The sequence below is a fragment of the Pelobates fuscus genome, chromosome 6, assembly GCF_036172605.1.
Source record: "Pelobates fuscus isolate aPelFus1 chromosome 6, aPelFus1.pri, whole genome shotgun sequence".
Classification (NCBI taxonomy): Eukaryota; Metazoa; Chordata; class Amphibia; order Anura; family Pelobatidae; genus Pelobates; species Pelobates fuscus.
This window is the reverse complement of record NC_086322.1, coordinates 137089743-137105488: the sequence shown is the minus strand read 5'-3', so window position 1 is coordinate 137105488 and position 15746 is coordinate 137089743. Positions and strand designations below refer to the sequence as shown.

The 15746-nt window shown below is 44.4% G+C and overlaps 1 protein-coding gene across 3 annotated transcripts in view; it reads left to right on the top strand.

The window, feature by feature from the left end:
* The window catches only part of ALPK1 (alpha kinase 1), a 113298-nt gene that overhangs the window by 55419 nt on the left and 42133 nt on the right, over nucleotides 1–15746 (top strand). For all 3 annotated transcript variants that reach the window (XM_063458341.1, XM_063458340.1, XM_063458342.1), the window contains one exon: nucleotides 8501–8655. In XM_063458341.1, the coding sequence (XP_063314411.1) occupies nucleotides 8501–8655 (155 nt within the window). The remainder of the gene's footprint in view (nucleotides 1–8500; nucleotides 8656–15746) is intronic.

The following is a 15746-nucleotide window of genomic DNA, read 5'->3' as shown; positions in this document are numbered from 1 at the left end:
GGCTTGGTTTGGAGATTCCGCTTCATGGCACAGATTTAAGGCAGTTGAGCGTGTTCTTCTAAAGCAGGTGTCTTTTTTTTCTTACTAGGCCTTAACGTTCACATTGTGATAACGGACTAGTGAAAAAAAAGACACAGAGCCTACAATGCTCCAGCTTTAGTTAGTCACTGGGGACTGAAAACTGAAAAACCTTTTGTTTTTCTCTTCTATCACCCCCCCCCATTTTTATGACTAATTCAATATTAATTACCATTGTCAAACCCAATTTTCTGCCAGTGATTTCCATGAAGGTTTGTGAAGTTGCATGTGATATCTGTAAATAACTATCAATTAGAAAGCACACTTTTGGGGACAGATATAAACAAATATAATAACAATGTCATCTCGTATTCATATAGTACACGATTGAAGAGAAACAATGATAATAATAACACAACGATTTACAGACACATGCATTCTATTAATAACTTCTAAAATGATTAGCAATATTAAAAAATAAAATAAAATAAAAACATTTTTGCAACAAAATGCTTAAGGTTCTAGGGATATTTTGAGGATTTACCCACCTCTTACCCATTGTTTCCTGATAATTCACCACTAATGAAATAAGTAAAAAAAAAAAAAAAAAGCCACATTTGAGCAACCAATGTGACAGTCTCAGTCTATATGTTCAAGACACAGGTAATATAAGTAGACATATTTTAAGATTTAAAACGTTAACACACAATAGGTTATTTATGTACTAATGATTAATGTCAATGTTTGTATGCACTAATGATTAATGTCAATGTTTGTATGCACTAATGATTAATGTCAAGCGCTTGCTATATGTGACTGGGTGAATTTGACCTTTGATTGTTGTTATTATTATTATTAATAGAGCGCCAACTTATTCTGCAGCACTTTACAAGATTATGAAACGGAGCAATTTAAAGGGACACTATAGTCACCTGAACAACTTTAGCTTAATGAAGCAGTTTTGGTGTATAGAACATGCCCCTGCAGCCTCACTGCTCAATCCTCTGCCATTTAGGAGTTAAATCCCTTTGTTTATGAACCCTAGTCACATCTCCCTGCATGTGACTTGCACAGCCTTCCATAAACACTTCCTGTAAAGAGAGCCCTATTTAGGCTTTCTTTATTGCAAGTTCTGTTTAATTAAGATTTTCTTATCCCCTGCTATGTTAATAGCTTGCTAGACCCTGCAAGAGCCTCCTGTATGTGATTAAAGTTCAATTTAGAGATTGAGATACAATTATTTAAGGTAAATTACATCTGTTTGAAAGTGAAACCATTTTTTTTTCATGCAGGCTCTGTTAAAGGACTACTCTAGTGCCAGGAAAACATACTCGTTTTCCTGGCACTAGAGTGCCCTGAGGGTGCCCCCACCCTCAGGGACCCCCTCCCGCCCGGCTCTGGAAAGGGCAAAAGGGGTAAAACTTACCTTTTTCCAGCGCTGGGCGGGGAGCTCTCCTCCTCCTCTCCGCCTCCGTTCCGCCCCGCCGGCTGAATGCGCACCCGCGGCAAGAGCTGCGCGCGCATTCAGACGGTCGCATAGGAAAGCATTTACAATGGAGTTTTGCCTTTGTCCTGGGAGATAATTGAATTACTTTTCCAATTATCTCCAGGGCAGAAGGGAGGAAACCAGGATGCAGTGTGGGGATGTTTTGCTTCTGTGAGTCTGTAATGTGATACATGTCTGTCTGTGTTACAGTCTTCCATTTGGTCCCCTAGGGGAGTGTCCACCAGGTGGGAGACCTGCATAAATACAGGGGCAGGTAGCCCAAAATAAACAGACCACTGCTTGACCCTCAACACGGAGCCTTGTCTCGTTCTTGGGGGGGATTCACTGTATGCTGTTGGAGACTGATTGCTAGGAGTGTAAGCTGATGTATGCTTTTCCTGTTCGTCTGCTAGCAGCTATTCGTGAGGTTCCAGTTTGGAGTGCTATTTTGTATCCAGTTCGGGAGTGTGGTGATTTTACAGTAGCTGTGCCTGTCTGTGAAAAGGGGATTATCGCCTAAACGGATTTTAACCCCTTGTCTGCAGAAACGGTCCGTTACACCAGGGAAGCCACTCACACTGCTAGATAAACACAGAAATGCAGAATAACCCTCCCCTCATACAAATAATACGGACAGCCCACACACAAACATACACACAATCCGCACAAACGAAACACCACTAACAATCCACATACATGCACACAACCCCACATGCAATACCCCAAACAGCCCCCACACACTACCAAACACACACTTTGACATATCCATCCACACACACACACACACACACACACACACAATTCCACAAGCAGCACCCATACACAGCTTACATTCATATGTATCATACACAGTACCATAAACTACTCATGAACATAAACAATATAATAGCTCATATACGCAGGGCCTTCTTAATGTGGGGTAAACTGGGCAGCTGCACCGTGAGCCCTGCTGGCCTCAACTATTTCTAACCCTCTGGCTGGTAATCTGCACACTAAGGAGGCCCACCGGGAGGCCCATGCACAAAGGACCACCCGCTGGGCTTCTGTCAGCAGGGATCCGGCACACGCTGAGGTGCTTTAACAGCACGAGCGGGCCCCTTGCTTTTCGGCAGCAGGCTGGGAGGAAGTGACGGCCACGCATCACTTCCTCCCACAAAGAGAGGAGCGCGCAGGAAAGAAGAGTAGGCAGATTGGAGGGGGGCTGGCCAAGAGCTCTAGACCCCAACTCCCAACGCCTTCAGCCACCAACATGAAAGGTAGGAAACTGGAGGGTGAGTTTTAAAGTGTATGTCTGTGTCAGTATGTCTGTCAGTGTATGTGTGTCAGTATGTTTGTGTGTGTGTCATATCTGTGTGTGTCAGTATGTTTGTGTGTCAGCATGTCTGTGTGTCAGTATGTCTGTGTGTGTGTCAGTATATCTGTGTCAGTATATCTGTGTGTGTGTGTGTCAGTATGTTTGTATGACAGCATGTCTGTGTGTATGTCAGTATGTCTCTGTGTGTGTCACTATATCTGTGTGTGTGTGTGTGCTTGCAATCACACCAACACCACATACAAACATATTCCACAAAAACACACAAAAACTGCTTAGTGCTAAATACAGACCTGCAAACATGAGTAAATGGTAGAGCCCCAGCTGTCAATGCATTTCTGGAGTTGCACGACAGATGGGGATCTACCTTTTAATCACCCGTGCAACAGGGAGACCGCCAAGAATTCTTGCACCTCTCTACTTTAGGTCCGCCACTGTGTTGAGGTGGAGGACGTGATTGCATGCCTGGGAAGGGGGGACAAAGTCCAGGGGGCCCTAAGCAGATGCTTTGCCCAGGGTCCAATCATTATCAAAGACAGCCCTGCATATATACGCACAAATACAACGATAAAAAGCAATTACAGTACAAATAACACAAGCAAAATACGGTAGCACACACACCTCGATTTATAAAAAAAATAGGACCGGCACGCTACGGGACATCACAATCCTATATCGGCACAGTGCTGGTTGCCTACCCCTGTACACTAAAACTGCTTTATTTAGCTAAAGTAATTTAGGTGACTTTAGTGTTCCTTTAACAATAAATGAAAAAAATCACAAAATGATTCAGGAACAATAGACTGTGATGAGGACACTGCTCAAACAACCTTATACAGTCTTCAGTGATTAGGTATTACAGCTGTTGTGTTATATCAGATTTAGACATTAAAGTCATAGGCAGAGTCAACTCATTCTTTTATGTTTGATTTATAATCTAATAAGATTGAGTAGGGTAAAATAAAATCTGTATTGCTTGACAGTTAATCTCAAACACTGGATAAATACTTCAATATTATCATTATTATTATTATTATTATTATTATTATTATTTTCTAACCTATCTGTGTTCTGTATTGCTTGCGAGCCAGGCACTCTTACAGTGGTTTGGGCAAATATATTTTTATCATGACTATACTGGAAAGCTGTCTCTCATGAATGAGCAAATGTATTACGCTATCAAGGCAGATTTAAATAATCTTCTAATCTTAACAAGAGTGGGGTGATAGTGTGTTGGAGGGGGGTGATACTATGTGGGAGGGGGGTGATACTGTGAGAAAGGGGATGATGGTGTGTGGGAGGGGGTAATATCGTGAGGGGGGGTGATACTGTGAGGGAGGATATATACTGTGAGATAGGTGGGTGATACTGTCAGGGAGCGTGGTCATGGTGTGTAGGGGGGGGGGTAATACTGGGAGGGAGAAGGGTAATTCTGTAAGTGGGGAAATACTGGGAGGGAGGGAGATACTGGGGGGGGATACTGAGAAGGAGGGGGTAATACTGTGAGGGATGTAGGGGGTTATAGTGTGAGGGAGGGGGTAATTCTGTGAGAGTGGGAATACTGTGAGGGGGAATACTGGTAGGTAGGGGGGAATACTAGGAGGGACGGGGGTGATAGTGTGAGGGAGGGGGTATACTAGGAGGGGGTGACAAGGTATTTGCCTGTGCATTTGGGGGTGGCGTTTTTTGCCGCTCCCTGGAAAGTGCCGACAATGGTGTTTGGGAGGGGGTGATAGTGTGAGGGAGGGGTTATACTGTGAGGGAGGGGGTATACTGGGAGGTAGGGGATGATGGTATGAGGTAGGGGGTATACTGGGAGCGGGGTGATAGTGAGAGGGAGGGGGTATACTGAAAGGGAGGGAGTGATAGTGTGAGGGAGGGGATATACTGAAAGGAGGTGATGGTGTTAGAGATGGGAGTGATAGTGAGGGGGTATACTGGGAGGAGGTGATGGTGTTAGGGAGGTGGTATACTAGGAGGGAGGTGATAGTAAGGGGGATACTGGGATGGGGTAATGGTGTTAGGGAGGGGGAATACTGGGAGGGGGTGATAGTGAGAGAGAGGGAGTATACTGAAAGGGAGGGGGGTGATGGTGTTAGAGAGGGGGTATACTTGGAGTGGAGTGATAGTGAGGGGGTATACTGGGAGGGGGTGATGGTGTTAGGGAGGTGGTATACTGGGAGGGAGGTGATAGTAAGGGTGTTAGGGAGGGGGTGATAGTGAGAGGGAGGGCGTATACTGAAAGGGAGGGGGTGATGGTGTTAGAGAGGTGGTATACTGGGAGGGAGGTGATATTAAGGGGGATACTGGGATGGGGTAATGGGGTATACTGGAAGGAGGTGATGGTGTTAGGGAGGGGGTATACTGGGAGGGGGGGTGATAGTGAGGGGAGATACTGGGATGGGGTGATGGTGTTAGGGAGAGGGTTTACTGGGAGGGGGTGATGGTGCTAGGGAGAGGGTATATTGGGAGGGGGTGATGGTGCTAGGGAGGGGGTATACTGGGAGGGGGGATATTGAGGGGGTATACTGGGAGGGGTGATGGGAGATGCATATTTGGTTAAAGAATGGATAAATGAGGTTTAGGATGGGATTCCAAGTTAGTGCAATATATACAATTGGTGTCCCTGTTAAGACTTATTGCCAGGTCTGATATTTGAACAAATGAAGAACGTTATTGAAATCATGATCCAAGATCAAGATTACTAAGGCGGTGCAATATTCAGTTTTCATAGACCTCGGGTTACGGGTCAGAAGGGGGTGCACACAGCACCACATTTACATACTGACACTCCACAAAAATGCTCCTCACATTCAAACACTGACTTTCCACAGTACACATCCCACATTCACTACTGACACTTCATATAAATGCACCCCATATTTACATTCTGATGCTTCATAGACCTGCACCTCACATTCACACACTTAGTCCTCAGAAATACAAGTCACATTCAAGTCACAGAATTACACTTTACATTCATATCCTGACACATCATTGAACTACATTCACATGGTTTCAACCCTCTGAAATATACATGCACACACAAATTAAATACAAACAACACACACTCCCCACACATATTACATACAGCCAACATAAACCAAACACATTACTGGGAGTCATTGATGTATTTAGTATCTGTGCTGCCCTAGGCATGACGGAACTCGGACACCCCCTAATTTACATTTGCCCCACCCCTTCCTGTCAATGCCACACCTCTTCCTGTTAAACTACTAACACACACTTTGACTGAAGGACACACTCTCAGATACACTGACATACGCAAACAATCACTGACTCACTGACATATATACACTAACAATGACGCAGACAAACACACTGACAGGTATACACATTCACTTAGACACACACATTCACTGACAGACACTCACTCACAGACACACACTGACATACAGACACACACACACACAGGCGCCCTCACAGACACAATCACTCAGAAACAAACACATATTCACTGACAGACACACACACACTCTCACTCAATGACAGACAGCCACACAGTGACAGACATACACACACACTCACTCAGATACACACTGACAGACATACACAATCACTCACATACACACTGACAGACATGCACACATTGACAGCCAGACATACACACTGATATACGCACACTGACAGCCAGACAAACACTGATATACACACACTAATTCACCCGGTTTCCATTATAGGGTGTGTATATAGGTGTGTATCTTGATGTTAGATGGGGGATGTTGTGTGTATCCCCTGTCTGGCTGTGGTGCCTGTGCAGTGCCACCTGTTGGATGCAACAATTATGTGCACTACCTGAATAGCAAGACTAGTTAATTTGCATATTCAGGTAGATTTGCATATTATGGTTTATTCATACAGGGGACATATTTCTTGTTTGTCTTTCCTCCCTCTTTATAAATATTGTGTTGTATTTTTATGAGTTCCTGTATGATTCCCCATGATTTTTGTTATATGTATTGAATTGACTGTGTTACCAAAATTTGAATGTAATGCGGGTAGTCCCGAGTGTAAATAAAATGTGTGGTAGTTCCATAGGGAACTGTGTGCCCTGTCAGGTTTATTCAGGGAATCCAGTAGCAGCGTTTTCGGACCTGCATGTAACCCGAAGGGGTCAAAAAGCAGATCGGGACTTATGTAACTTTACTTTTCACATAAATACACTGATTATTATAAGACCTATGAGTGCACCCATTTTTGGATATTATAATTTAAACGTGGGTTTAGCACTTAGGCCATAGTATATATTTTTCATTTGAGATTCTTTTGGAATCATAAAAAATAAATAAATCTATATATTTTTTATATATATATATATATATATATATATATATATATATATATGTGTGTGTGTACACACACATTTATTATTTGTAAGTGACTCCTTGCATTTCCTAACAATATCATCCATTCAGCTTATTTAAAATCCATGAACAGACACTTTTCACATGTCCTCACTGGGGCAGTGATCTTATTCCAAGCTGTTATCTATATCTCTTTGTCTAGTCACAAAGGACTGAACACATCCTCAAAGTTATCTGCACTTGACAAGCTTCAGTGGGCACTTTCCTTGTAACTGTTTATATGTTCGGGCTTCCAACCAAACAGAAGCTTGCCCTTTAGCCAAAAGCAATTTCACTTGGATTCCTTTGCTGAGTGAAAATCTCTGTTTAGCAAGCACATCCTTCATCTGCAATCCAGACTCCCCATCAGTGTACAGTTTGGGTGGTCTGTTTGCTAGTCTATGGTGGTAAGTGCAATGGCTATTTGCATTTAACTATGGACTTGTAGGTCAGTGTGGCCATAAATATTCTATGAACATGGCATTATGCTTTGCTTGGGGAAAAAACAAATTGTACCTTTTGAAGATGTCATGCTGCATGGATTGTTAATGTCCAAGAACTATCTTTCTCTTTAAGAAGAATAGAGGTCTAATGTAAGTCAAGACATAGACCCTTTCAACTGCACCATGGTAATTTGGTGAACCTATCAAGCTATTGCCCTTTATTTATGGCAATAACTTTTCAAACTTGTAAGACAATAGCCGAGAAGTTCATTGATGTTTAAAAGGGCTTAAGAAGATCTTACAAAATGCTCTGCTTTGAGGTAAAGAATGGACAGAGTCATGGATCTTGTTGAGTTTTTCAGGAATGATTGTAATGTACTAAAATGGGTGATCTAAACTAATTGCAAAATTAGTGAGCAGCCACTTGTTCCAGACGTGGAATGGACCGTAGATGTTAGCATCAACCTGCAGCTATCTTCTTAAGTGCTAAACACTGGAAGTGGCAAGGGGCAAAATGTATTTAGTAAGTGAATATAGCCTTTTTCTTCTACTGATCATTTTGACAAGTTTACTTCCTGATCACCACTTTCCATATGGCATCTCTCATGAACATTACCATAGTGTTTTACTTCCATCTAAAACCTTTTTAATGGTTGACTGATCTAGTTCTCCTTGGGGGCAGAACAAAATAGTTCTTCAGCTGACAGACACTCTCTTATTATTAGTGTTTTGGTGAAAGCCAACAATGTGTAGCAATAACAGGAAGGTGTGTGGGAAATTGACCTGCTCATAGGGGAGGTGCACAGCCGAACATTGGGAGATGAATCATCTCTTAACTCACCAGAGTTTTCCTAACATGCCCTTTGACCTTTTACAGATTCGCTTCCAGAGGATCTGACAAACCTGATTCAGGAGGCAAAGGAAATGAAGTGGCCCTTTGTGCCAGAGAGGTGGCAGTACAAACAGGCAACATCCCCAGAAGACAAAACAAACCTACAAGATATCATTAACCCAAGGCTGCGTGACTTACTGGTATGAATCACATCACCTGTCTCTCCTGAGACTAAAATTAGTGCACTGTTTCTGTATTTTTTTAGTTAAATGGATATTGTGGTCATTGTCTAATAACATAAACCAATGTGTTCCGTAAACTTGGTGATTTTGCTACTAAATTGAATAACGTGAGTTAAAGTGAGGAAAGTAAATACAAACTAAAATAGGAGTGCTGTTCAGGTATGATGTTTAACTAATAGAGTGGAACCACGTAACTCAAAATGAATCCGTTCCTGAAGGCTGTTCTAGTTCTGATTCGTTCGAGAACCGAATGAACATTTCACTTAAGAATTCATGTAAATTTGATTAATCTGCTCCAGACCACCAAAATTACAGCATTTTAACACAAATTTTATAGTATAATAATGTCTTACATGCAAATAAAAAACACATAGGAAAATAATAATAAACAAAATGTACAGAAAATGAAAATGAAAATGTAACTTCACTTTACCTATATGATGAGAGTTGATGGCGTAAGTAGAAAGGAGAAGAGATATTGTTTGAATGGGAATAGGTAACTGTTCTTCTGGCATTTAAAGTGTGTCTAATTGAACATGTTTGTGGCATGATTTGTTCGGGTACCAAAGATCGTTCGTGTACAGAGAAGTTCCAAGGTTCCACTGTATAACAAAGAGAGATGTTTAGGTATTGAAAAATACCCAGTGAAGCCATAGCCAATCAGTTATTACTAATTAAGTTTTCCACTAAACTTATCTTAAAGGAACATTCTGAGCACCATAACAACTAAACTCCAATGATGTTGGTATGGTGCCCTCGGCGTTCATTTAAGTTTCTGTAAAGTTCGTCAGAACCCTGGAGTCCTTTTTTTTTTGTTTGTTTTTTTTACAATCTTTATTTTCGCTGTGCACAGTTTAACAAGCATTTTCACAGAGATATTTCACAAGATAAGTGACAAAAGAACTAACAACGTTGTCATGTGAGAGTAGAACTGCACTTTTTATATTAATAATGAAACAGATAAACAATGCATGAGTAAGTGATTATAAGAAACAGGTATCAAGCAAGTATACCACCACATTGGTTTTCAGGGACATAAAGGAAACGTCCTAATTGCCTTGCAGGAGTACAGCAAACAGAGTAATGTTATTTGCGATGTAATAAGGATCAATAGGCTGTGGGCAAGCATACGGTGGAGGGCACATTCCAGTAGTCAGCCTATTCCCACTATGGGCATGGTACAGTCCCATCCAACCTTGCTAATCGGCAGGCCCAGAGCTGCAAGCGGTGAGGTCAAATATTCCCAGTGATGAGTCAGATGTCGAGTAGCATTCCGCTTGTCAGCCTGTCTGGGAGAGCCCTAGCATGGCACGCATTTGCCCCGCGTCAGCTGATGCCTGTGTGCAACTTTTCGCATGCGGTGTCTGTGTGGCCTACGCTGCCGGATGCAGGCCACCATAGGGCCTATAGCCTTTTGTCGGTTTCCGGGTCTTCGAGATGGCTGGACTGGTAGGTATTGTGTCTGATCCTGTGTAGCAAACAGGAGGCTCCAAAATGCATCAAAGAGGCTGTCCAGTTTGATCAGTAGATCGGACTTCTCCTCCATGTATAACCTGGAGCATGCGGTCTTTGCCATATTTGGAGCACCAGACATGGAAGCAGCTGGAGTCACAGCAGTACCCCAAGCCCTCTGCAAAGGTAAGGAGCCCTGAGGGTGGGAACCGGGATCACCCTCGCTGGTCCAGAGGGCAGGAGTAGTGGGGCGTCGGGCCGGTAGATCGGCCACCTCTCTCTTCCACAACGCCCGCTAGGCCTCTAGACGGCCGCTGGAAGCAACTCAGAGTGGGTCAGTCTGTACAGTAAGACAAGTTGACGCTGTCTGCTGGAACTAAGAATCCCAAGATACTGGTAACTGGACTAAATCATCAAAATAGCTAGGAGCGCTAACAGAACACGTCCAGTCGCCATCACAGTCAGGCCCCGCCCCGCAGAACCCTGGAGTCTTAGTTAACACTGAAGTTGCATATTGACAAAATAAATTCTAACTGAAAGTATAACTGACTAATTAGTGATATATACTTCATAATATATTATGTGTAAAAATGTAAAATAGAAGAAGAAATATGTAATTGTGTAACAAAATTTACCATAATAAAACAAGCAGTTCTAATGCCTAGATCCGGTATAGGCAACCTTCGGCACTCCAGATGATTTGGACTACACCTCCCATGATGCTTTGTCAGCATTATGAGTGTAAGACCATTATGGGGGATGTAGTCCACAATATCTGGAGTGCCAAAGGGTGCCTATCCCTGGCCTAGATCACATTGCCCTCTTTCATGGAGAGACGTGGTATCACTATATAAAAATTGTAAAAAAAAAGAGTATAGAAATAAGGTTAAATTGGTTTAAACAGCATACAAAGTTGGAGGGTCCATTGTCAAAACAGGCAACGAGTAAAGGGTAAAGGGTACAGCTGTTTCCTTACTGGTCTGCCAGTTGCGTACCGCCACTTCTGAAGAAGCCTATCAGGCGAAACGCGTTAAGTGGGACTTATTTTATATTTTATATATTTTATCCTTCACTATTTTGTTTGTAATATTAAAGTATACTTTTTTAAGTTACTTTTTATAGTTTCAACATTTTATTTGGTTTCCTGGATCCTGTATATCCTTGGTGGGGATCATACCACCTATGCTGTTTATACTAGAGCAGGTCATTTGCTCTAGATAGTGTAAGTACAATACTATTCACCATTTAATACAATATTAGTACTTACTTCACCATATTGCTGCTATCTTTCTTTCTTTTTTATATCTACCAAGCACATTGCACTTTGAAAACATCTGTGACAACCACTACAAATCCAGAGACGGGGATTGTACCGTCCAAGCGCTTCACAGTAGAGCTCTGTTATAGCTCATTTAAATGTGAGTGGACTGTACAAAGCCATATAACTACCTGTTTTTAAAATAACATGTACTGTATTGCACTATGATTTTTTATCTTAATTTTTTTTTCAAGGTTTTGATTTATCAGAATATTCAAGGATACATGTATGTATTTTTCTGCATATATATAAATCACTAGGCGCGGTATACGCTACTTCTGTTTTTGCCATTGTACCAGCCCCTGCAGTCTCTAGCATCACTACTGACACTGTCTGCTCCGCATATGCACCATTTATGACGTGGCGCCTGTGCGCCGGCGTCATGATATTACTAATGATGGAATTAGACCTATTCACCGCCTATGACATTTAGGGGACGTGGTTATGACAATTATGCCTCCCAACCTATAAAACAACAACGTTTTAAGTGAGCAGTGCCTTGTTGTGGTTTCTACTTGATCCAATAGCGCATTTATACTATTTTGAATTCCTATTACTGACCTAACTTTCCACTTGCCCATTCTGTATTCTGTATTCCTGATCTGGCACTGTCTTAGTGCCTATCTAAATTCTAGTTTCCTGGTTTCTCTTGACTCTTGCTATTCCTAACTATTCTACCTATCTGTTTGTTTATCGTGAAGTCTGGACAGTCTAAGGCAAAGCAAACAAAAAAACAAAACAGTTTTTAATGTTATATGGCTACTTAAAATCAGCTATCTTAGCAAACAAATATGGGGATTCAGTTCCACCATATGGCCATATTGTGTTAAGCCCACCATATCGGTGGGTCCTACACGAGTTCCAAAGTGGGATACAAATTAAATAGCGCTAGTGCTTAATAAGCTAGAGTGTATTTAATCTCTTGTAAGAGCATTGTGAATATATATAATGCAAAATTAATGTGACAAAAACCACTATTAAAAAAGTCTCAAAACTAAACAAAGTGATAGTGCTTTGATGTTTGTAGTCACAATGCACATCATATATCTGCTTTTTATCAAATGAACACTAAAGTGATATTACTATTCAAAACCTCCTTAAATTTATACTTCCCTGTGATAACCTCCAAAGGTGCATCTAAAGCTGGAGGCGGGTCGGGGTGCTCAACCCAAAACGAATCTGGACTCCAAACATACATAGACAAAAAAGGAACTGGGGGCACACAAGGCGTATACATGCACCCACACAAAAATACAGTTAACAAATTTAAACCTATTTAGTTTAGAAAAACGTCGCCTGAGAGGGGATATGATAACATTATACAAATATATTCGAGGCCAATACAAACCATTGTGTGGAAATCTATTCACAAACCGGACTTTACATAGGACATGAGGTCATGCGTTTAGACTAGAAGAAAGAAGATTTCGTCTAAGGCAAAGGAAAGGTTTTTTTACTGTAAGAACAATCAGGATGTGGAATTCTCTGCCTGAAGAAGTGGTTTTATCAGAGTCCATACAGATGTTCAAACAGCTACTAGATGCATACTTGCAAAAACAGAATATGGACGCAAGTCTCTTTTCAGCTATGTAACTATGTAACTATGTAACAGTTTTAATAATTCAAGGTGACTTAAAATCATCACAGTATCCCAGTCATAGGCGTGCGCAGCCTATTGTATTAGGGTGTGCACTCTAAAACACAAACACACACGCTGCTTGTGTGTGTATATATATATATATATATACAGGGCCGGCGCGTCCATAAGGCGGGACAGGCGGCCGCCTTAGGGTGCCAGAGGAGGGGGGCGCAAAAATCCGAATCCCCTGCCTCTGGCTGGAGACTCGGATTTCTAATCTCACCTCTCTCCCTGCAGCCAGCACACAGCAGGAGCCTGGCAGTGAAGTCAGCCGTCCTCCTCTGATGATGTCAGAAGGGGGCGGGACTTCTACTGCTCCCAGACTCCCCAGCGGTCCTGACTGCAGCTCCAGCTTCCAGCCTCCAGTGCAGCCTGTCCCAGCCGACCACCAGGGATAAGGTTCTCCCTCCTGGCCCAAGGTAAGCCCCTGGGAGGGGAAGGGGAATAACTTTTAGTATGTTTACTTTTATTTTATTTTGTAAATCAAAACGTTTTTTTGTTTTTTTTTGCAGCCCAGCATACTCCCCCTGCCCCCACTATACTGCCCCTGCCCCACTATACTGCCCCTGCCCCACTATACTGCCCCTGCCCCACTATATTACCCCTGCCCCACTATATTACCCCTGCCCCACTATACTCCCCCTGCCCCCACCATACTGCCCCTGCCCCACTATACTGCCCCTGCCCCACTATACTGCCCCTGCCCCACTATACTGCCCCTGCCCCACTATACTGCCCCTGCCCCACTATACTACCCCTGCCCCCACCATACTCCCCCTGCCTCCACCATACTCCCCCTGCCTCCACCATACTCCCCCTGCCCCCACCATACTGCCCCTGCCCCCACCATACTGCCCCTGCCCCCACCATACTGCCACTGCCCCCACCATACTGCCCCTGCCCCACCATACTGCCCCTGCCCCCACCATACTGCCCCTGCCCCACTATACTGCCCCTGCCCCACTATACTGCCCCTGCCCCACTATACAGCCCCTGCCCCACTATACACTATACTGCCCCCACTATACTGCCCCCACTATACTGCCCCTGCCCCACTATACTGCCCCTGCCCCACCATACTGCCCCTGCCCCACTATACTGCCCCTGCCCCACTATACTACCCCTGCCCCCACTATACACTATACTGCCCCCACCATACTGCCCCTGCCCCCACCATACTACCCCTGCCCCACCATACTACCCCTTCCCCCACTATACATTATACTGCCGCTGCCCCCACCATACTCCCCCTGCCCCCGCTATACTCCCCCTGCCCCCACCATAGTGCCCCTACCCCTCTACAGCACTTCTATTTCCCTCTATAGCCCCTGCCCCCACCATACTGCCCCTGCCCCCTCTATGTGCCTGCCCCCCACTATACTGCCCCTGCCCCCTCTATAGCCCCTGCCCCACCATACTACCCCTGCCCCCTCTACAGCCCCTCTATGCCCCTGCCCCTCTATAGCCCCTGCCCCACCATACTACCCCTGCCCCTTAACAGCCCCTCTATAGCCTCTGTCCCCACCATACTGCCCCAGCCCCCCCTCTACTGCCCCATGTGCCCCTCTCCAGCACTTCTACTTCCCTCTATAGCCCCTGCCCCCACCATTCTGCCCATGCCCCCTCTACGTCCCTCTATAGCACCTGTCCCCACCATACTGCCCCATCTGCCCCTCTACAGCACCTCTATAGCCCCTGCCCCCACCATACTGACCCTGTCCTCCTCTACTGCCCCATGTGCCACTCTACAGCACCTCTATTTCCCTCCACAACCCCTGCCCCACCATACTGCCCCTCTACAGTCCCTCTATTTCCATCTACAGCCCCTGCCCTGTCTACAGCCCCTCTATTTCCCTCTAAAGCCTCTACCCCACCATACTGCCCATGCGCCCCCTATATAGCCCATGCCCCCCTCTACAGCCCCTGCCCCCACTATACTGCCCATGTCCCCCTCTATTGCTTCTGTGACCCCCTCTTTATCCACTGTGCCTCCTCTATTTCCCTCTACAGACCCTGCCTCCTGCCTCTGCCCCCCTTTCACACGCCTCTACTGCCCCTGTCTCCCCCCTCTACTTCCCCTACCCCTATACAGCCCCTGTTCCCCCCGTCCCCCCCTCTACTTCCCATTTACCCCCACCATACTGTTCCTGTGACACCACTTTATTGCCTCAGTGTCCCTCGTTACAGCCTGTGCCCACACCATACTGCCCCTGTGTCCCCCTCTACTGCCCGTTTCCAACCACATTGCCCATTTTCTCCCACCACAGCCCTTCCACTCCCTTGTACAGCCCCTATTCCCTTACTACAGTCATTACCCCCACTACAGCCCCTCTCACCCAATTGCTGCCCATATCCCCCACACTACAGCCCCTGTTCCCACTTGCAGCCATCAACCTACTTCAGTCCCTAACCCCCTACTACAGCCCCAATTCCCCACTACATTTACTAAGCCCCCAATTACAGCCCCTAACTCTCAACTACAGCCCCTAACTCCTCAATTAGAGCCCCTATTACCCAACTAAAACTCACTACCAGCCCCCCCACCCACGATTAGGTTCTGGATCTGCCCCTGCTTTGTATACCTGTGTCTGCATGTCTCTGTATGACTATGTCTGTCTGTGTATGAAAGTGTATTTATGT